At 53.3% G+C, this 23,130-nt stretch overlaps 1 protein-coding gene across 1 annotated transcript in view; it reads right to left on the reverse strand.

Moving 5' to 3' along the window:
• The window catches only part of PLXNA2 (plexin A2), a 173,134-nt gene that overhangs the window by 30,251 nt on the left and 119,753 nt on the right, over positions 1–23,130 (reverse strand). Inside the window, exons 10-15 of the mRNA XM_063356322.1 lie at positions 18,386–18,586; positions 16,442–16,538; positions 15,918–16,111; positions 9,721–9,872; positions 6,374–6,491; positions 2,724–2,860 (exon numbers count right to left, since the gene is read on the reverse strand). Coding sequence (XP_063212392.1) covers positions 2,724–2,860; positions 6,374–6,491; positions 9,721–9,872; positions 15,918–16,111; positions 16,442–16,538; positions 18,386–18,586 — 899 coding nt within the window. The remainder of the gene's footprint in view (positions 1–2,723; positions 2,861–6,373; positions 6,492–9,720; positions 9,873–15,917; positions 16,112–16,441; positions 16,539–18,385; positions 18,587–23,130) is intronic.

Below are 23,130 nucleotides of genomic sequence, written 5' to 3' on the forward strand. Positions count from 1 at the left end.
TGGAGCCCGGGAAGCCCCCGCCTGGGAAGGGCGATGCCACCGTCACCGCTGCCTTCCAGCTTTGTCTGCCCGTCAGAGCAGGGTGACCTCGGCCTCGGCGCCACCTGGCCGGACACAACAGACCATCTGCTTCCATCGCAGCCCCGGAGAAGGTCGCGGTGACAGGGTAACGAGGCGCTGTCAAAGCACAAAGGCGTCGGCGGGCGGGCGGGCGGGCGGGCGGGCGGGCGGATGGATGGATGGATGGATGGATGGATGGATGGAGAAGGGCAATGAGATACGAGTGGCGCAGCCCCTGCTGCTGAGACAGAGCTGCGAGGAACTGCACAGCTCTGTGGCCAGCCTGGACACTGTTCCTACAAAAAGAGCTGGAGTGACATCCCTGGAAGGCCAGTGCCCTGCACGGCCACCTGCCGGTCATCCTGCCTGCCCAAACCTGCCCCTGGCTCGCCAAAGAGGCCACGCTGTTTCCGTGGCTCATGTAGCTTTGGGCAGGCAGGTCTTCAGCACCTCACTGACAGTTCGGCACTTAAATCAAAAACTGGCCCTCCTGAACGTCACGTCTTCACCATCCTCTCATCCTCAGAGGTGCACAGCTCCTGGAGCCGCCTGAACAGTTGGGTGCAGCCATGCCCCTGCTCGGCTTCCAGCAAAGCTCCCGTGTCTCCACCCGGGAAAGGGGATGCTGCGTGGTCCCCTTTTAGAGCCCTTACACACTCCCCACCCTCCCTAAGGAGCGTGGGCACATCACTTGGCACAGGGCATCGAACAGTGGGTACCACGACGTTCCCAGCTCACACCTCGGCACTCCCACCCACCACAACCGCGGGAACGGAAACAGCCTCCTAAAATATCTGAAACAAACTGGACCTGACTGTTTCTACTGCTGCGATTACACCCCTACCCCTTCCCCCTCTCCTCCTCCCTCATCTTATTCTCACTCTCCACCTAGGTTTAATTTAACCACGGAGGCATCCTTGTGCGAGGAGTGTGTTTCTCCACCCTCCTTGCTGGTTCTCGGAGGGTTGCCGTGCATGCCCGTGCAGCTGAAGAGCTGCCCGCCTGCCTGCTGCCTGCTCTGCCTGCTGCCTGCCTGCTGCCCACTCTGCCTGCCTGCGCCCGCGCAGCCGCTCAGCCCCCCCAGACCCCACCGCGCCTGCTTAGCTCTGGCGTGAGATGCAGAGTGACGCATCGCTGCTGGCAGAGCTGCTCCCAGCTCCCTGTGATCAGTTAATTAGCTTTCTGTGCTATTATTATGTCGTCATGGTGAATCTACCCACTCCTCCGATCAGAGAGGGGAGAATGGGGGAAGCTGTAATTAGAGTGAATCTCATTAGAAACTGCTTCATCTAATCAGGCTCCCCCACACCCTCGAGTACAATTGAAGTTCATTGCCTCAAAACAGCCCAAGCAAAACAAAGTGCACAGCGTGACCCCGCGTGAGGGATGGTGCCGTTCATACACTGCCGCTTGCTTTGTTTAAGTTTCTGCTTGCCTGCTGTAATTAGAACACACAGAGAATTCAAAACTCTCCCAGGTTTCACAGGTCAGTGTCTGCAGGTTGCCTGAATACAATCATATATTTAAGGGATTAGGTTTCTGCTCCCAGGCCAGCTTGGAGGCTGCTTCCGCCGGCGGTGACGCCGTTACCCGTCTGCTTCCGAGACAGCAATCTGGCATCTCTGCTTCGGATACGGGAAATGTTGATGGATCAGCTCCAGTGCTTAGCACTCGGAGAGCTCATCTGCACATGAAGGCCTCGGTACGCCCAGATCTCCTCAAGCACCATTCCAGGACAGACCTAGGACAAGCACCGCTAATATCTCAACGTGCTCCCACGTCTGAACGCCCATAGCTCCCGCACTGGAAGACTCTCCGTCTTCCAGATGAGAAATTCACCTCCAGGGGCCTTTACTTTCCCAGAAACTTCCTCGGTTCCTCCCGGGAAGCCTGGGCGAGGATGCGAGGGGCAGAATCCCTCGGCACATCACCCTGCTTTGCTGAGGTTCCCGCACAGGCTGCGCCCACGCTATGAAACAGCACCGCCGGCTGCGCCGGGGCACGGTGTACGCCTGTGTACGGGGTGCACACAGATGTACACCGCATGTATCTTTTTTTAACTAAGCCCCAAGAAAAACCCATTAAACCCTGCAAATGTCAACTCTGTGTTTACACTGCTGGGTGAAAAGCAAATTTGCCATAGAAATCCCGGAGGAGACTGATGGCTGCGCAGGTTTCTCAGCAGAAGGTGCGAGCAGCCCCTCGCTGTGCCCCGCAGCAGCCCACCCCCGGCTCAGACCATCTCCCGGAGGTTGAGGTACCTGCAGCAGCGGCTGCAATAAAAGTAACGCAAGCTGTTGATCTGTGAAAAGAGAAACTAGATGTTCCTTATAAACGTTACATTTCCTTCCGATCGGCCAGGCTGGGGGCAGGTACTGATGACTACTATAAACATTTTACAATCGCGGTGATGCTTGCCTGAGATTTTTGGACCAGTTAACACTGTAACGGCATTAAAATGAAATAATGGATGGCACTAATCGCAATGCAATCCCTCCCTTGCCAAGCAAGGCTCAGTCACATTAAGAGAGAAGATGGTTTCATGTAATAAAAGAGGGAATGGGAGCCTTCAGGGGTTGCCAGATGAATTTTTGCGGCGGCTGCGTGCTCAGCTACAGCAGATACGTGATAGCCAGGAGGTGCTCGCCGGCTCGGCCACTTACCCGTAGAATTCGCAGGTCTGGTTTCCCAGGAGCACCGACACGCGGCTGCCGGCTCCCAGGTAGTGCCCGGAGATGGTCACCATCGTCCCTCCCGACTCCGGGCCGCGGCTGGGGTTCAGAAAACTCACCGCCGGCGTCTGGGGAGAGCAAATGACAAATTCAGCGCTCCCGCCTGCTGCGAGGGGAGCTGCCAGCACCGGCCCTCGAGCATCTTCATGCTTTGGCTGAGCGGGGACTCCTTTGTAAAATGGAAAAGCGAAACAGGGATGCGTCCTGGGCCTCCGGCAAACCTCCTGCTAAATTTTCAGTCCAGCTCTGAAAGAGGGACACGTCTCAACAAAACAATTGCAAATTTAGCCTCTGCAAAATTATGTATTTACTTTCTTCAACTTTGTTCTTAAAGGGAAGCTATTTGAACCACAGTTTCAAAATGGAAATATATCCCGAGCCAAGTAAACTGCCGCAATTGAAATCTGAACCCAAATATTTAAAGTTTGCCAATGTGGCAAAGCATCAACAAACCCCACCAGGGTCCGGTAATGGGAAATACCGCGCAGCTTTAGCAAAAGGCAGCACCAACAGCCCCAGCTTCACATGAACAATCGGCGATAGTATCGCGGGGCCAGAGCCTGTTTCCCGCTGCTGGTGGAAAGCCATCCTTGGTGGGCGAACTTAGATCCCACTCAACATTCTATCGGTGATACGATTGCAGCGATGCCACTTTTCATCCTGCCTTGCACCATGATAGCTATTTATTCCCCTTAATAGAATTTGCAGAAAGCAGGTACCTTTTTATTTGTTTTCAATCAGCGGATATTACCAAATTGTTTTACTAATGCTTCCACATTACCCCCTTTATGACTCTCATCTGCGGAGGCTGGCAGCCTCCCAGCTCCGCTCCCCTGGCACCACCTGCTTGGCAGCTCGGTGAGTTTGTCCTGTTTTCCCTACTGTTTTCACAATGCAACATGTGTTTCCTGGGTGCCGCAGCATTCGCCAAAGCGGCTTAGACCAAAAGCCTGTTTGACCCCCGACTCCTGAATGGACCAGAGAAAAAAAACCACAATCCACCCTGTTGTGGATAATTATGGAATAATATTACAGGAGGGAGAGATTCATCCTTCAACTGCTCATGGTTAGCTCGCAGCTCTGATCCTAACTGGGGTCAGGATTTGGACTCGATGATCCTCGTGGGTCCCTTCCAGCTCAGGATATTCTGTGATTAGCCCAGTTAATGGCAATACTAGACAATATGGATGGTAATAGCGATATTTACACGAGGCAGGCTTGGGAGTGCTTCATACAACCAAGAGAAGTGATTCCAAAATGCAAAAAAACCTCTAAAGGATGCTCAGTGTACGACTGCCCATCAAAACCCTCCTTCAGCCGCCAGCCCGACCTGGCGACTGCTCCCAAGGAAGGAGCCCCAACGCCGTGAACGCTCTAGACAGTGAGAGCCCCATCCCGGCCAGCCCCCGGCTCCGGCCCCGGGGCCAGTCTGCTCGCGGGAGCCTGGGGACATTAAGGAGCAGTTACCGAACGTCTCCATGAGGTCCCGCACCTTCCATACACACCCCAGTGCCCAGAGCCACACGCATACTGGGAAGCAGAGCCCTCCTCTGCATTCAAAGTGAGTTCTCGGCACCTCCTGGCTACAAGCATCCGACACTTTTGGTGTGAGCATCACCTCGGCTAAGCGCTGCAATCCTTGGAAACTCAAAGCACTGCCCAAAACAAGAAACTCAGGCTGTAACCCCGAGCAGCCACTCTTGTACCCAAGGAAAAGACAGGAGAGCCGAGGGCTCACCTAGAGACCTGCAAAAACTCTCGAGGCTGGGGTGAGGCCAGCGCCGGACGAGGGCCTGAAGCGGAATAAGAATTTTCCATCTTCAACCCACGATTTGGCGATAATTATGACAGATTTACAGCTCCAATGTAGCTCCAAGGTTCCACCTCCCCAGATAAAACGGGTGTAATTAAGGTGACAGCATCGCTCCCGCGCGGTGTCAGGCACCGGATGAGCTCACCAAGGCATGAACCCTCTCAGGGTCAGAACAGAGCTCTGCTTTAAGGTACCAATCAATTTTACTACTGACTTTAATGGCACAAACCAGCCGTAATGGAATTTGTGGCAGCGCTAAAGAGAAAAATAGAGGCCAGCTAACAAAAGGAAATGATGTGCTAGAAGTTTTAGCTGCCTGAGAAAAAGGAGCGATATAATCAGGGTAAGTGCTGGAAATCAGAAGCAACAATACAAAGGATGATAATGCTCGGCATATGCTCACCAGGTTGCTGCAAGGTACTACTCCAAGATTCATCTCCGCAATTACCTTCCACTGGCTCCTGGTTATTATTTAGCACAAAGCAAGACAGCATCCTCCTTGTGTCGCACGGGAACCTGCCTTTCAGTAACGGCAAACCCAGGGACCGCGCCGGCAGTGCCCCGTGATGATCAGGCGGGTTTCTGGCATATTTGAGCAAAATATGGTGATATCTTGCACCCCCGCTATGTCGCTGAATAACTGAAATCCCAGGGGAGGGCGTTGCTTCCAACGCCGATGGGGTGGCAGGGACCAGCCTGATTTATCTCTCAATTAGTTTACAAATTGCGGACAATTGGAAAGTGCTGGCATTTCCCTGCATACAGATTCCACTAAGCACAAAATCAATGTGGGTGGATGAAGTGCCCTGTTTAGGCAAAACTGCAGATATGAGAAACCCCAGCTGGGGCTTTTAAGTTTATGAATCAAAAGGCTGCTAATTAAACAACAGAAAGGAACGACCCACTCAAGCAATGGACGGCCACCAACCCGAAGCACGGCTCTCCATTAGGCAGACAGGGAAAGCCGACGCTGAGCCAGCATCCTTGCAGGGGAAAAAAAAATCCCTGAATATTTGGATGCAGAATTACCCTTCCATCCCAAAGGGCATCATGGTGAAAAAATTAAATCTATAGCCACGGAAACTAACTCAGATACGTTGGGGTCTCCCAGGGAGTTGATTACAGCTAGGTTTCTAGCAGGACCTCAGCACCTGAGCTGCGGAAGGATGGACGCTGGGGCTCGCTCTCCCGGTGCCGGTTTCTGTGTTCATGCAAAAAGGTCTATGGGTGCCCGTATGCGTACGCACGTCTGCACAGAAACACCTCCAAAAGCAAGAAGCAGAGCCCTAGGTTCAGCCCCATTAACTAAGCACCAAAGTAACAACGCCCATTCCAAACAGAGGAAAATTTTGAGTGTGATTCCAACTCCTTGACAATTCCTCAGGCACGGGAAGTCCTCGGGTACAGAACAAATTTACGCTTTGTGTAACGCTCCTGCCGGGATTACAACGATGTGCTTTGCCAGGAGTAACCAAGCCTGGTAATCCAGACGGTTATCACTACTTTGGAGGTGCAAAGCTGAAACCAAACGCTGTGGGAACCTTGGCTTTAGGTTCCCACACAAATCCTGTTTATTCTGTAACCGGTACAAGATCTGGGTCCTGAGAACTGGGCGCCTTTACTGGGCTACCAAGAAATTGCGCAACGAAAAAGATGGCGATTTTGGGATTGTCTTCTGGTGTTGAGCCCCATCCATGCGACATGTGACACATGGCTGTTCCCGTGGGGGGCACGCGCTGTCCCCATCCCCCCCCAGCAGGACACTCACCACGAACACGTACTGCTGCGTGGACTTGGCCGTGAACTCCGGCTTGCACTCTCCGATGCACAGGAGCACTGGGCCGGAGCTGATCCCGGGAAGCGCCTGTCCCATTTCACAGACGATCCTGGAAGCAGAAAAGCGGCGGTGAGGCTTTGGCAGGAGGCGCCAGCTGTGCCCTCTGCGGCTCCGCGCAGGGCTGCCTGCCCTTTTTTCTTCTTCCCATCCCTCCCCCCCCCCCACTTTAACTTTGATATCTGACTCTTTAGGAGAAGTTAATTACCGAGTCTATTTTTACCCCATGTAGTAATTTAAAGAAAAAAATCAAAATTAGACATAATTATTACAAGCTGTAAACTCCAGAGCAAAGCAGAGCACTAATGGCAATATATTAGCCAGTAGCAAAGTGAGTGCGAAGTCCTTAGAGTAACAGATGAGTTCATTAAGGGAACAGCTCACACTGCAGTCTCCCAGTTAATCAAAAATGGAGAAACCTGCTCGGGGATGATAGAGACAGCCGTGGAGAGCAGCCTGTGCAGGGAGACAGGGCTGGCTAACGCAGAACGTACTGATGCCGGTAAAAGGAGCTGGTGGCACTGAAAGAGACTGATTTCGTGCTCGTCGCGTGGCCCAGCTCAGCCCCGTGGCACACCCCGAGGCAGGGAAAGCCGTAAGGACAGGGAGAGCTGCTGGGGTTAACCGCAGCGGGCCCGGCTGGAAGAGGAGGAAACCCTCAATCCAAAAATCCCAGGGCGCTGGGAATGCCTAACACCTACTGGAGGGGAGACCAAGCAAACGCCTGCCACGCCAGCAGGTTCGAGAGAGGTTTCTGAAGGGACGTCAGCTGGCAGGGCTCTCCCGCTGTACCCGAAGGGGACGGATGCTGCTCGCTCCCACGGCAACGCTGGGAAGACCAATTCCAGAGCATCCTGCCAGGCACTGGAAATCTCGGGATGGGAGTAACCCGCCTTGGGGCAGGGGGATGCTGTAACGCCTCTGACAAGACACTTGTTGGTGTCTGTCCCCAAGAGTGAGACCAGAGAAGGCGCCAGAGCATCCTTCCCCATCCTTCCCCGTGAGGCTGAAGGTGCTTCCACAGCGCAGCAGGGAAACGCTCACTCTTCTGCCGGTCACGTGCAAATGCATGAAACGCTCCAATTTGCGAAGGCAGCGTTTCAGCTGCCTTCAGCGGCTTTAAATTCACTACAAATAAAATAAAATGAAAAGACTAAAGGAAAAAAGAACCTGCAGACAGCGTGCACAGGTGATGCCAGGAGGCCTAATGAAATACACACACGCTAGTAAAGAGCTCTAATGTGCAAGTCCTTATTACTGCACATCAAAACGGGTTGCCCAGAGAGACGCTGCCTTTGGAGGACAGGAACTGAAGCATCTCAGCCACGCGCCTTAATCTGCCATGTGCTGCTCTCTCTGCCTTTCAACCAGGCATCGCCCGTGCTCCTCTCTCTGCTACTTCATTCCTTCCCCCGCTGCGAGCCGGGCGGGAGGCAGGGTTTCTGCGCTGCCGGGCAAGGGCTGGCATCGGGGAGCTGTGATCTCGGCTCCTGCCAGCCCACGGGCCACCAAAGCGCGGTGAAGTGATTCCTGACACCCCACGGGCAGGAGAGGAGAGCGGAGGTTTTCTCCCACAAGAAGCAAGGATACACCAAGCGTATACAGGAGGAAACACCAAATACTCAACTATTTGCCAGCAAATCACCAGCTGCCGTAGGGTACCAGGCATGAGGGGGCACAGGACAGGGCACAAGTGACCTGGTACACCTGGGCCTGATTCCTGATAAAAGCCAAATTCCCAGCAGGTACCTTGTTACAAAATGATGCATTCGGCAGAGCTGCAGGGTGCTGATTGCTGGGCTAAGTGGCCCTTTCACCAACATTAACCTAATTGCTGGCTGATAGATTGCGTGGCTGGAGCATATGGTGAGTCATTACAGTCTTGGAATTCAGTCTGCCCACAGAACCCTTAAGAGGGTCCTTTTATCTGTATTCATCTTTAAAAGGCAGCTCTCATGCAAACGCTTGCTGTTATCTGCCCAGGGTAAATGTTTTAATGATGTTAACAAACTTTGAAAGCTCAAGAGCCGTAATTAGAGTCATGATTATAAAATCAGGGTTTCATACCATCAAAGGAGGATAATTTTATAATCTTCCAGCCTTTATTTGAAAAATAAAATAAAACAAAATACTTCTCAGCAGAACAGCCCAAACGGCGAGCAGTGACAGCGCTGTCGGTGCAGCGCTGGGAGCCATTCCCGTAATAACACCAACACGCCCAGAGCGCCCTTCGCCCAGCCATCGGAAAATACTTCCTAACGGGTATACTGCGCATCCCCGCTGCTCGGGAGAGGAGATTAATGTCATTTCTGTCTTACAGATGGGGAAACAAAGACAAGGAGCGAGCAAAAAGCCAAGCCAACGCCAACATGTGTTAGTGACAGGTCCTTCCACTGCACTGGGGGTCAGACTGGGACCCACCAAATGCATTTCACCAGCAGAGGACAAAGGCGATGAGGTGCTGCCGAAGCTGGGGCAGATCCGTGCTGCTGGGACCACTCATGGGGCCTGGGTTCCCCCACGCTCGCTGGGAGCAGCCATGGCCCTGTGAACACAGGACACCATCCTGGTCCCCAGCAGGTGAGATTAGACAACCCAAGGGGAGACATCACGCATTGCTCCTCTCCTGCCCTGCACAAATGACCCCCAACACCCCCCCAGCACCTTGGCTACGCCAGAACAGCCTCCCCCCGAAACAGCAACAGGAGCTTGTGTCACTTGGGGAGGTTTATTCGCCCATCCTCTGTTACATGCCTATTTTCTAATTTTCGGTTGACATTTTTCTTAGTGAAATAAATGAATTGACTCCAGTGGAGGCCCACTCGGATTAAGCGGCTGTCACCGCCTCACCCGCCTAACAAATGGCTGCGTGTAGCCAGCAGCGCCGGCTGAATTTCAAGTGCGATGGGGAGCGGAGGGGGCAGAGAGGCTCAGCATCAACAGCAAGGTGCTCATCAGAAAAGTTGCTTAGCAAAGCAGGAACCACGGCGTGGAAGGAAGCAAAACCCTTAATGAAAGCTTAAAGGGCTGCTTAACCCCCCGAGAGAGCATCCAAGCTCCTCATCCGCTTCTGGTGTAGGAAAGGCATGCCCCATTCCAGGAACCATGCACCTCCAGACCCTTTCCTGCAGGGCTGGGAAGGGTGGAGAGATGATGCCTGGGGTTTGGATGAGTTATTGGCCTCCTGTGCATTCGCTAAAGGTCAGGGAAGAGGCTTTGGGAAGGCTGGGCAGCCTTGGGGTCCCGCGGCGGTGATGGGTGAGGTCGTGGAGGCCACTCACTGTTCTGCGACGACGTACTGCTCGGGCAGGGGCGTGCACTGCACCCCAGCAACCTGCACCCCGTGGGCGATCTCGGAGAAATCCAGGCCCAGGTTCACACCACGGATGGTCACCCTTGTCCCTCCTTCCGGGGGGCCTGACACCGTCAGGATCTAGAGGAAAACAAAACACAGGAAAGTTGAGCTGGTGTCCCCGCAACACCCCTGTTTCTTCAGCCCCGTGTCTGTCGTGGAGACACGCTTTTGCCTTGCAGGCTGCCCAGGGAGGCTGAGTGCTGCAACCTCCACCTGCTCCTACTGCCAAACCCAGGCCAGCACCACCTTCTCATGAGCCCTCTAGATGTCTTGGAGAAGCCCAAACCCAGCCCAACCCAACACAGATGGATTTCAGCCCAAAGATGCTGAAATCCAGCTGTGCTGAGTTCCAAGAGAGGACATCCAGGTCGGTTCCTGAGCTGGCCAAGAGGTGTGGGCAACGCCTCCCCCAGAAACCCTTGCGCAAGGATAAGACTGGCTCCTTTTTTATATATACAGAAGATGGTAAGTCACCTTCCAGAAGTTGCCTGCTGCTTTGGAGAACTTTCCTAACTTCTGCCTTGGCTCTTTTCTGAACGTTAATGTCACATTTTATTAGTAAGTTGGCACCTCAAATGACTTACAAATGTTAAAGAGTGAGGTGCGTGCTTTAAAGCTGGCTGTTTATAGCCTGCCTCAGCCATAATCATCTCTGCTTCTACAGACTTTCATTAAGGACAATATCCTCTTCAATTAGGAGTATAAATTACAATAATGTATAGTCACAAAACTTGGACCTAAGACTCTCAAAGAGTTGTCCTGAATCTGCCACTGGTCTGCTGTTGCTCTTGGGTGAGTTACTAATCTTCTCCACACTACAGCTGTTATTAATAAACAAACATAATCCATAATAATGCAATTTAATTAATTTAATGGATAAATCTTGTTTACGCTTGTTTGTTCCACCCTTGTCTTTGGCAAAAGACTTGAGCTCTTCAAAACGTTTTCCGTAGCGTTTCTGGATGGACGGCTGCTTTTCCTTCACCTTCTAAAGAGCTCGCTGTCCCCGGCCCTGGGGGGGCTGGGCAGGCTGCGAACCACCAGCCCCACCACGAGAGCACGCCCCAGCCCCTGCCGCGCTGCAGGCTGTGTGTGCCCCAAAGCAGCCCTGGGGGACCCCCTGGGCTTGCCAGAGCCACGTCCCCCCGCTCCCACCCAATGCAAACTGCTCGCGCCATCAGGACACCCCCGTCGCCCATCACTCCTGGGGCTCCAAGCTCGTCCCCGCATTTCAAATCCCTGCTGAAGCCATTTTCCTTCTCCCTGGCGCACACCCCTGCGTGTCTTGCTCTCCGCTCCCGTTTTGGGTGCCGCTAATGAACGCGGCCACCCCTGCTGGGGTTCAGCCGGCCCCACGCACCCAGCAGAGCCAGGAGCTGCCCCGCACATCAAACCACCCCCCTCTTCCTCTGCGTATGCTTCAATTTTTGCCTCCCTCTCCCCTCGGCTGAGGTTTCTCATTTATTCACCACACGCTGCCTGTTGCGCTGCTGTTTTCTGTAACTCATACCGCGTAGCATGTCTCATATCATTTAGCTCCGCGAAGCACTGTGTGCCCATGAAAGACACTGCAAAGTCGAGTTGTATTGCATTACACCGAGTCCTGCACCGGTAACGTTTACATCGCTACTTGGGAATCACCTGAACTCGGCACTTCGCCTACTTGACAGTTACAACTGTCCTTTGCAGCTCTAGATTACGTTAAAATGTGTTTGCCGGAGCACTTAACACCGCCGGGCTCCTTGTCTCATCACTGTTCAGAAAAAAAAAAAAAAAAGAAAAAACCCCAAAGAAAAGAAGTCACAGTTTGCCATTTCCCGACCTTACCACAACCGGCGCAGCCAACCGGCCTCGCCGAACAAAGCAGAGCTGATGCTGTATTTTGAAAATGTCCTGACCTGGAAAATCCCCAATATGGAGCTCCACTCGACCTAGATTTTAGTGGCCGCTAATTGAACAGTTTTGAAGTAACTGTGCCATAAAGCAGCCCCAGGGTTAGAACAGATGCATTCAATTAATTACAGCTGGAGAGATTCAGTCAAAATCGCAGAAAGAAGATAAGTCTTAAAGGTCCCGTTGCAGCGAGCGCTGGCGACCCCCCCCCAGCAGCACCCCCCGGCAGCGTCCCTGGGTCACCGCAGTGCCGGGCAGAGGCTCGGCCGAGGCTCCTCCAGCGGAGCCAGCCCATGGGCAACCTTAACCCCCGGCTTGGCCATTCCGGGGAGCTGCTCTGGCTGCGGGGCTGGCTGCAACCACAGTCCGGATTTCTGTCCGAGACACAGAGGTGTAAGAAGAAATATTCCCCAATTTCAAGAAATACACTTTAGTACAGTGGTTTTTCACTCAGGGGTCTGTGGAACATCAAGAGAACCTGCAACGGGCAGCCAAGGAAAAACAAGGCTGTTACCAGGAATTGTACGTTTGCTGTTGAGGGGTCTGTACCTCGGCTAGAAGTTTTTTAGGTTGTTTGCAGAACTGAAGCAATTTGAAAGTCCCTGAGATCTAGAGTGGAGCCTGGGAGGTTGAGCCTTTGGTTTCGCTGATCTCCCGAACTATTCCGAGCAGGTCACGTCTCCCCTCTGCACCAGCTTCACCTCGCGTGAGACAAATAAGCCATCCACCGCCTCTAAAAAAGCACGTTCCTGCTCTCAGGGAAAGGACTTACGCAAGTGCGAAGTCCTGTCCGTGCATTATTCCCAGAAAGGATCCCAATAGAGATGAGGTGGGCGGTGGCAGGAGCGTGGTTACCCTGACATCGCCTAAGGGACGCAGATGCACCACTGCGTTTCTGTTGTTGCCGCTTCTTGTTTGATACCAAGGTGGGGATCCCAGGGATCTCCAAGCCCAGGATCCAGGGCATCCCTGGAATCCAGGAGTCCCCACACAGTGCCAGCACGCTTCCCTCCCCAGCCTGCAGAAGACACTGCTGGAACGATGCAGGGTAAATGTTCTCAGCCTCACGTCCTGCCGGTTGCACGGTTCAGCGTTTCTGACCCCAAGCGGTATTTAGCCTCCAGACGAGGTCTGTGCACGAGACGGGGAGAGCCGGGACCAGCCGCGTGTCCGACGGGGCTTCCCTCCGGGAGCTGGAGCCAAGCCGGGAGCCTGACACCGCTCCACGCAACAACCACTTGGCATCTGTCAGGGTGCGGAGAGAGCGCCCGGCTGGCAGAACAAACGGCATAACCCCTGCCCCCTCCCAAAATGTCATCCACCTTCCTTCTCTTTGTCTTGTTTCATCCCGCTCCAAGCGAGCTGGATCCCGGCTGATGAGCCCAGCGGGGAGCCAGCACATAAGCATTGTCATCCCGGCATGATCCCTCCTTGTCTCTGCCTTCGCTGATAGCACATTCAGAACCTAATTGTTATCTCAGCAGAGCAACTCCATTATTCAGCCTGACACTGCCCCCCCTTCAGCTGTTTGTTGCACTGATGTTATATTAATGAGGCCTGCAAATAAATGAATAGGAGATCAGAGTGCCGCTTGTTCGCAAGAAAACTGATTTTTATTTATTTATTGCTAAGACCACAGACCGTGTGGAAGTTTTATGCTGTTCAAGGGACACCGTTGGTGACAGCTGGGCCTCTCACTCAGAAAAAGAAAAGGCCCGCGTATATCCTACTGCTCATTTTCTTTTATGACTATTAAAACACAATCTCTTACTAGTTATGCATCCCCCGGCGGCACCGGCGCCTGGGAGCAGGGCCCTTGACCTCTGGCTTGACAGAAAGAGTGAACCCAGCCAAATGATGCAAAAGGAGTGGAAAACAGCCCGTGTTAAAGGCTCTTTTAGCCTGAGTGATGCAGGCTGCATCGCAAGCCCCGGTACGAGACCAAACGCTGCTCCCCGGCCAAGTCTGCCGGAGCCGGTGTGTGCAGCGTCACCAGCATCTCCTTTAAACCTGCCGGGAGCAGGCTGGTCCCAGCAGGGCAGGGCGGTCTCCTCCCAGCGCTGCAGCACCTGACACTGCCAAATGGTACCCAAAATACTGAAAAAAACCCCTTGGGTACCAGTAAAAAGGACCCAGTGGCCATGAAGGCTGTAAAGGTCTCATGGTCTCCAAGACAATCCCATACACTTTTCTGGAGGGAATGGGCGATAAGAGAAGTTAAGGTTTGGGTTTAGGAATATCAGCCCTGCAGGGCTTCTACTCAGGCTTTGCCATTTTCTATAGAGCTGATGGCTCAAGAACTTAGCAAAATTCTGCAAGAGCCCTGTACAGTGCCCTCCCCATTTGTGGATCTCAAAGCACACAAAAAAGACCACTAGTTCTCTCTGCTTTCCCCCTTCTTTTTCTACAAGCGAAAACTGCAAGCTTGACTTTCATAAAAAAAACAAACAAAACAACTGAATTCCTAAGAAGAAGGGCAGGAGGTGGAGTTCAAGGAAAACAGCCAAATACTGCAAGACCCCTGATAAATTCACAAGAGCTCCCAGCACTGCCAGAGCCGGTGGAGGCCACGGGACAATACACCCCCCTGAAATCTGGATTTTCTCTCGCTGACCCTCCCTGTGGAAAAAGCAGCGAAAGCACAGACATTTCCTACTCAATTCTCCCATCTCCGAATCCACTCAGGGCGATCTCCTGAGGCTCAAAACATCCCCTGGCGAGGCACCCCGCGCATCCTGCTTTGAAGGCTGAGGCACAGACCTGGTTATGGAGACGAGAAAAATCTCTAACAGCAAAGCCCTGCTCTTTTCTCCTTGGACAGAGACCAAAAGTATTGCTTTCAAGTTGGACAGTGATAAAACACTCGGTGGCAGCGCCGTGCCCGCAGCCAGCCGCCAGAGCCAGCCTGGCAGCGCTCAGACGCAAGTCACTTGGTGGCTGGAGCAGAGTGTTTTTCCCCTTCTCTGCTTAGCTCAAGGAGGGGTAAATAAATAAATCTAAAACTTCTTCAACGTTACAACTGTCTGAACGGTTTACGGTGAAGGAAATCTCAGGCAGAGGCTGTTTTGCGTCTTGCAGCACAACCCTGCGCAAGCAGAACAGCCCTTGGAAAAGAAAACTTTGGTTTCTGACCGCTGGCAGGACAAGGTGAATATCCAGGCAAGCCTTTGAGGCTCATTTTATCTCTCTGTAAAGATAGCTATGACTTACCAAACAAACCAACCAACCCAGGAAAGGACAGACTTTCAACATTTCTTAATGCTTTCAGGTCTGTGCACAGCCAGCACCGCCAGCGCCTCCCCTGCTCCTCCGCAGCCCCACAGGCGCCACTCTGCAGTTTACGAAACCCGGCACATGAGAAATACCCACCCATCAAAGGCACAACGGGGCTCGGCAGAAGGTCTAAGAAAGAAGTAACAGGGGCCTGGTAACGTCCCCGTGGGCTGGATGGAATCTCCTCAGCAGCACCCTCCAGTCAGCCCCAGCCGACACAGCACCGCTGCGGATTCCTCCCCTCCTCCACAAAGAGGAGGCTGGTGCCTTCCTCCCAGAGGGCGCGAGCGGGAGCCAGTTCAGCTCAGCGGGTGCAGAAACTAATCTGAGTTAAGAGGAAACGTCCACCTGTGCTGGGGTCCTCATTCAGCTGGCAGAAGTTCGTGTGCTGAGAAGCCCTGCTCCTCCCCGGCCACGAGCACCACTGCAACGGGTTGCTGGGATCCAACACTTTAATATCCATTCCCTCCGCCTCCTGCGGTATGGACACATGGCAGGGCAAGGGAGGCTTTTGGGGGGAGTTAATTAAGTGAGAAACCAAAATCTTCTTTCGTCCCCACCTGATATGAGTGTCGCTCCTAATAGTAACATTAACAGACTGAGTGCAGTTTTAGTGGTAAAAATGCTCCTGGGAGACATTTTGCATCCCTCAGTGGTCTGAAGAGAAACATCAGAAGCATCAACTATAGACTAATTAGCTCCCTCGTTTAATTAGCATCCCTGCAACGGTCCATAGCGGTCACCCCACCGCTGGCCGCATCGCGGGCGAGCGGCAGCTGCTCGGCGGGACAGTGGCTGCACACCCCGCCACGTGCCGGCGGATCCGCACATTAATTTCACAGCAAAGTAACGGAGCGTTTTATTCCCTGTTCTTCAGCGCTGGCGGATTTTTCAGAGGAGAGGGAGGCAGACACAAACCCGCTCTGGAAGGAGAAGGGGGTGGGAGACTGCTCTTACCTCGGTGATGCGGGGGTTGGAGCACTTGACGTTCCTGCTGGACCAGTCGAGCCAGGGCTGCGCGGGGGCCGCGGCGCAGTGCGGCCGCAGCGTGCACTTGGCCTCGCTGCTGCACCAGCCACACTCGAACTTGGGGTGGGCTTTCAGGCAGAGCCCGCAGCTCTCGCGCTGGGCTGCGCACTTGTAGAGGTGCACTGCAGGGAAGAGGGGACAAGCCGGGCATGGAAATATTCCTGAGGAGCAGAGCTGCTCTTGGACTCACGGCAAAGGCACACGTTGAGTTCTGACTGAACGAGCGTACGCGGTTCCCAAAGCCACGGCTGTACCGGTGGTGCTCAGTGAGCTCCGCTATCGTTGGAGCAGAGTGAGCTGCTCTCACCCAAAGCGGGACCCACCGAGACCACAAGGGCCCTGCCTGCAGCTGCAGTGGCGCAGTTAATGCCACTCTGCCCCCGCAGCCGCCCCCCGACCCCCATCACCGCCCTCCGACCCCCGACTTGGGAGCCAACTCACGCGGACGTTACCTTTCAGGTCCTCTGGGTTGTCAATAACAAAGTTCCCGTTCCACACCACAGCAAAGTCCACTGCTAAGTTGCTTATGTCCATCCCATCGTAGAGATACTGAAGAAGATGGAGAATGAAATGCTTGGGAGGATGTATCAGGGACACTAACAGGAAAAGAATTTTATTTTTTTTTCAAGAAACCATGATTATTCTCTGCTTAAAAACGTGTGCTGATATCTGAACCACTACACTTCATCTCCAGGGTCCTGCTTTGACTCCCTCCCTCCTCACCAGGAAGAGATAATTAAATCAGATCTAGTCCTTGTGAGAGGTAATAGATTAATTATTCCACTCACAGTGGTTGCTCTTGTCACTCAGTCTCTAGCTTATCAATACAGCCCCTCTACTTAATCATACTGGAAGGACTGCTGCCTTCAGGCTATCTCCTAACACAGTCACCATGCACCCTAGTGTGACTGGGAGCTTAAAAATCAGGCTGCAGAGCTTTGGCTGATGAAATAGGCAACAGCTGAGAAAAAAGAGATGGTGCAGAGAGGTTCTTCTCCGGTCTCTGCTTCAGCCCAGGCCAGGAGAGCACTGCCTTGAATTATTGAATTATTCACCATCTCACGGACATCCTGGGCGCTGTGGCAGGGTCCATCTGGATGCTTTAGGGGAATTCCCAGTGTGTTCTGAAATTCCCGTTATCACAATTAGCCCCGAGGAGGCCTCATTCTGACACTCCCTTTAAGTCGATCAAGAGCTGTTAAAAAGACTTAAAAAGGTGAGCAAAGACTGCCATCCTCTTCGGGCTGAGGGAAAGACGATTAAACCAAAGCAGACTGCTTTCACTGTCCCCGTGCAATAATTGTACAGTTTTAACTTACATGTGGTTGTACTGATTCACCTCGCCTGGGCTTTACTAAGTTGGTGCAAAACTCGATCTTCTGTACCAGTGGTAGAGCTCATGAGCACAGAACTGCCCTTACATTCTCTACCTACCGCTTCCTATTAGCCTAACAGCAATAAAAGTGCTTCTCCAGTGTTTATAAATCGCTTTGGATAGGAAAAGTACTATATAATATTAATACATTTATTATCCACCAAGCCGCGAGGCCCAAAGATGGCCAGTGATATATAAATATCCAGTGAAATTTTTAAAAATTCAAAACTTCATTAACAATTTAAGACCATCTGCACTGAATATTAAAGTAGACCCTGTTCCGCTGCCTAAAACAAACTGGATGTGCCCTGTTTGCCCATGGACCTCTCCGGACGTGCGGGGAGGCGGGGAAGGACCGTGCTCCTCCTTGCCTGTCCTCCAGCTGAAGCGTGTCACGCCAGACCCAGACCTGGGCTCGGAGGGCGGCCTGCACTCGCCATCCATGTTTCAGCATCCCCGAGTACCTGCCTTGGGGCGTTCTGCGCTAAAATCCTGCCAGCTCCATTGGCAGGGCTGAGCCCCATCCTGCGGAGGAGAGCCATCCTCCCCTGCCTGCTTCTCCGGCAGCAGCATTCGGATAATTTCCCTCTCTCTGCCGCTCCGTGCTCTCCCCTGGCAGTTTTCCTTTCCCCCTCCTTCCCTGCACCACGCTGCTTTTCAGCATTACGGTATTCATCCAGCTACCGTGACCTGGAATGCGACAGCTCCCCGATAAGGGGTCTGTGATTCGCCTTATCTCCCCCGCGTGAATTAGCCTGTCTTAACACCTTCCTCGGCTCCCTCCTCCTCCTCCCCTTCCCCTCGCTGACCCCCCGCAGTCAGGCAGGGAACCGCCGGATAAAGGGTCTTCTCCGGGCCGGTGTAATGAAACACCTCGCACACCCGCGGTGGGTTCCCACCTGGGATTCGGGATTCGTTTAACCCAGGGATTTTTCACTCTCCCGGCGGCTGAGCCCACCCCCTTCGGAGCTGACCCCCATTTTGGGCAGCTCTTGGCCAGGTTCCCGTCCCGGTCCCTCACCGAGCTGTTCTGGCACTGGACGCTGGAGCTGTTGAAGCGCAGGGCGGGCACGCGGTGGATGACGCCCTGGATGCTGAGGACACACTCGTACCCGCGCTGGCCGGACTGGGGCTGGGGCAGGTTTCTGGCCTTCAGCGTGATGGGTTTCACCTCTCCCACTGGGATCAGGATCTCCTCTGTGGGGAAGAGCTGGGGACAGTCCTGGGGGGCAATAAAAGAGAGGGGGAGGTTACAGCGGTGTGTCCATGGGTCCGGGCAGCTCTCCGGCAGCAGGGCTGATGTCCCAGCACATCCCCCCCACGCAGGACCAGCCGCTTCTCAGTCCACCCACGCTGCAGGTTAACTGCAGAAATAAAGAAACCCCCACTACAGTGCCCCCACCCTGGGACTGGTGCTGAATTTCTCACTGCAGAAGGAACGCCGCTATTCAGGGAACAGAAGGAAGGCATCCTCCCCGCTCTGAGCTTGCCATGGGTTTCATCTGCGGGGACACTGGCTCTCACCCTGCCCTCCCGCGTTACCAGCTGCTCTGGGAGGGCGATGGGCTGCGCTCCCCGTGCCTCCTCCTAACCCCATTCCCCTCCTCACACCCCTCGGCCGTGTGCCGCTTCGGAGCCAGACTGAGCAGCACGGGATGTGCTTCCCTCTCGCTCCCAGGTACTGGGCCGCTTTGCTTTATCTGAGTAAAACTACCCCAGCGTGCTGTTAATTTCGGAGGTGACATTAATTTCTGCTCTATCTGTGCTCACCCCTTCCCATGCGCTGACACCTCTGTCCTCTCACGGTGATGCTCCTGCTGTCCTGGTTTTCCCTTAACCAGGGGGGCCCCAGGGGGGTCCCTGGCTCTGCCAGCCAGGCAGGCAAGCGGGAATGAGTTGCCCTTTCCGTCTCTAAAGCAATGCTCTTCCCTGCTCTGTGCTCCTGGGAAGCGGAGGACATCCAAGGACTGGAGGATTTGGTTGCAGTCAGTATCCAGAACAGTAGGGATGGGTTTTTCACCGCTGGGATTAAGCACCCTAATCCTGATCCCCCCGGGCCTTCTGAAATTCCGGCTAGTCTGCAAAACTGGCGCTTTCTCTTAGGAACCGTAGCAAGGGGTTTGGCATCTGCAATAAACTCAGAGCGTCCCCCAGCTAAGAGTGGCCATAAAGGTCTTAACGGCTTTCAAAAGAGCGTCTGTCCTTGGATCCGAGGAGGAATCTCTCCCAGAGGAGGGAGGACTGAAACAAAATCTAATTAATTTTTGTACAACTGTATCTCAGTGTGTATCTGTGGGGCGGATGCTGGGCCGTGACCGGGAGTGCCACAAGTCATTTCACAAACTGTGGAAACAGCAAAATTACCACTAAGTGATGGCACCGGCAGGTCTCCTGCCACTGGGTGTTCACCGGAGAGACCATCAGGTGAGCAGAAAGGCCAGCCCAAAGGATGCCAAACAAGCTCGGATGCCCCAGGTCTCTGCCTTCTTCACAGCTTCAAAACCTTAAGCCTCCAACTCTTCTGGACACAGTCCCTTCGGGCACCCTAAGGCTTTTTACATCAACCTGGAAAGAGCAACCCCAGCCCCACGGGGACCCTGCCAGCCCCACGGGGACCCTGCCAGCCCCACGGGCAGGAGCAAGGTGACGTCCCAGCCCAGCTCAGCAAGATTCAAACAAATGGGCAGCAGCCCCCCCACCCCTGCAGATCAAAGCCTTTCTGCACCTCTGGGATGCAATCGGGAGGTGCTCCAGGAATGTATTTTCCCGAGTCAAATGCAAATGCAGAAGTATGCGACAGCCGGAGCCTCACAGCGCTATCTGTCACCTGCCAGGCCAGAGCCAAGGCACTGGGGAGAGAACCAGAAAAAGGGAGGGATGCTGAGCTCCAGGAGCCGGGAGAGGCTGCTCAGCGGGAGTCCGGAGGAGGAGAAGGGAGGGGGGGGGCTGAGACAAAACAGCACAAAGACATTTCACTTCAGGCCTTTCCTGACGAGGAACTGAAGCCTCTTGCAGGAGAGAGGAGATGAAACAGGTCCTGCCCCTGCGACACGGGGCAGGAGCCTGGCTGACAGCCCCCTGCAGCTTTACCACCCCCTGCGGGACGGAACGGGCTCCTCCCCGAACCCCAAAGGCTTCCCAAACTGGCCCAAGGGCGAGTGAAAAGCTGGCATTACATACAGAACAATACTTCATCCCCGATGGTAATTTCATAGACAAGTTAAGGCTCAGGAGTTCTCAGCTGGAGGCAGCGAAAAAATGGGTAAGGATAGTTCCTCAGTCTCTGAAAACAGCCTCATTTTTCAGTTTGCAAAATGCCATGAAAGTGGAAGCAGCCTATTAAATTTTCCATTGAAAACCATGTGAAAATATTTCAAACATCTGTGTGATTGCAATAATGGAGAAAGGAGCAAAGCGCTGCTGCCTCCAAACCCACATATTCTGAAAACTAAGCACAGCAATTAAAACATCAAGTAGAGAGAAGTGTCATTTGTTTCCACTTCTGCCGCTATCTGGCCAAAATAATGCAATTGTAAATTAATAGCGTGTTTTTAATATTGCAGTAGCTCAAGACTTCACTATGCAAGATGCCGTAATGCAAAATAAAAGGAAACTCTCCCTGCAAACCTCATTGCACAGAGGAGCAGAGCTCCAGGTCCCCACCGGCACAAACTCGACGTCTAAAGGATACTCTGAGACAAACCACCAAAAAAAAGAGCTATCGATGCCTGGTAATCGTATGTCATTCCTCCCATAAGATCTCAACATCCTAAACATTGTCTCTTCATAACATGCTGGGAGACACAGTTTTTCCTCAATTTATATATGGGGAACCGCAACACGCAGACACAAAGGCTCTGACCGTCAGAAGCATTTACATTCTGTTTAGCTCTAATTTGCTTTGATCTAATGGAACTAGGTACCTAAGTACCTGTAAGTATCGCACACTGAATGATTAATCCCAAGCTAAAGTAGAAGTTTTAGAGAAAACCTGATGGATGTCTCCCTCCCCTCTGCCAAATCCCAAACTGGCATCCCAAGCCCTTTGCCACCCTGCCTAGCAATTGAAGTAAATCATCCGTATGGCAACGCGAGGAGAGCCGTCCTCTCCTGGCTCCCGCTAGGCCTGGGTATCCAGGGAGACAATCCCCATCTCCCGCTGATGACCATTAAGCACCGGAGCCCGCTGCCTCCCCAGCTCGCAGCCCGACGGACGGACGGGATGGCGTTTCGCTACTGGCTCAGGCAAGTTGTAAATGAGAAACAGATGCTGCCCCGGTTTGGAGAAGCCAGTAGCTTAAACTGCTGCCTCATAAACCTTTTTAGTAGCATTTTTCCTTATATATTTTTTATTTTATTTCTAACAGGGACTTTCACGGATTAACAGCCAAGAGCGATTTTAAACTCCAACAGCCAGAAAGCGGGCTACGCTGGGAAGGAAAGGAAAGCCCTTTTCTGCAGTGGAGCAGGTTTACAGGCAGGGAGGGAACGTCACCGGGAAGCTCAGCTTTGAGGTTCCCACAGACCCTGGTATCATGGGTCCAACCCCCAGCTCAGCCTTTACCTCCAGCAAACTCCTAAGACTCCTGGTGTTTTCCATCCATCTGCCAGCTCTTCCGAGCTTTACACGCACGTTCCGTCCTCCTCGTTACGCACCGCGCACCTGTAACACCTCCTGCCCGAGCTCTGGCTGCATTTCAGGTTTTGCATTTAACCTCAAAGTCACAGCGGGGACCGAGGGGAGACAAACGGCTCCGCTCCAGAGAGGTCCCCAGCTCTGCAGAAAGCCCACGTTTGGGAGGAAAGGCATCCTGGAGCCGCAGAATCTTTTATCACATTATGATTGAAAACAAAAAATCTCCAGCCACACCACCGGTGGGAGAACCTCAGTGCACAGTCCTGAAAATAATGAATATGTTATGGACCATTATCCTTCCTGGGCACTGCCATTCGTGAGAGGACTGTTAAAGAAATGCTTCTTGCTTTAGAGACATGGGAGAGGACTTACATTTTCAAATCTGCTCTCTAGTGCTGAAAATGCTGGTAGCAAAAATTGTTCTGCCATCATTAGAGATGAGTAGGACATAATAGATTTTTTTTCCTTTGGTTTCAGTGGGAGAAAAATGTCACATTGAGATTCCGGTGAAAAAAAAGGCAACGCAGCCTGCGAGTGCACGCCGCTCGGGGGAACGCCGGGAAAGGCAGCCCCTCTGTGCTGGCTGACAGCTACAGTGATCACACTAATAAGGGGATAGGCATTTTGGGATGGAGCGATACGTAGGAAGATGCCACACTGCCACAAGCCCCGGGTGCTCGTGGGGAGCCGCGGTGCTGCTGGCGGTGGCTGCTGAATTTATCAGCCGAGCGAGTGGAGCCACAAACGCTGCCGGGGCTGGCGGAGGGCACGGGGCTCGCTCAGACGCAGACCGCGCTGCCCGAGGCCCCTCTCCTCCCTGATCGTGCCATCGCACATCCAGGGACACCCTTCAGCTTTCAGGCCTTCTTTTTGTTTGTTTCTAAATTTTGATTTTAAATCGCTGCCGCAGTGACGTGCACCCATGTCCCGCGGAGCGTGGGCGAGAGGGTAGGGGTCCCACGTGGGTGCTGCTGCAGGGTCCCAGCTGCGCACCCAGAGCTGACGGGGTGATGCCATACGACAGCTCTCCTGGCAGGTTGGTTCATCCACTCTCTTATGAAGAAAGGCTGAGGGATTTGGGGCTTTTCAGTCTGGAAAAAAGACGACTCGGGGGGGATCTTATCAACGCT

This window comes from Chroicocephalus ridibundus, chromosome 20, assembly GCF_963924245.1.
Source record: "Chroicocephalus ridibundus chromosome 20, bChrRid1.1, whole genome shotgun sequence".
NCBI classification, from domain to species: domain Eukaryota; kingdom Metazoa; phylum Chordata; class Aves; order Charadriiformes; family Laridae; genus Chroicocephalus; species Chroicocephalus ridibundus.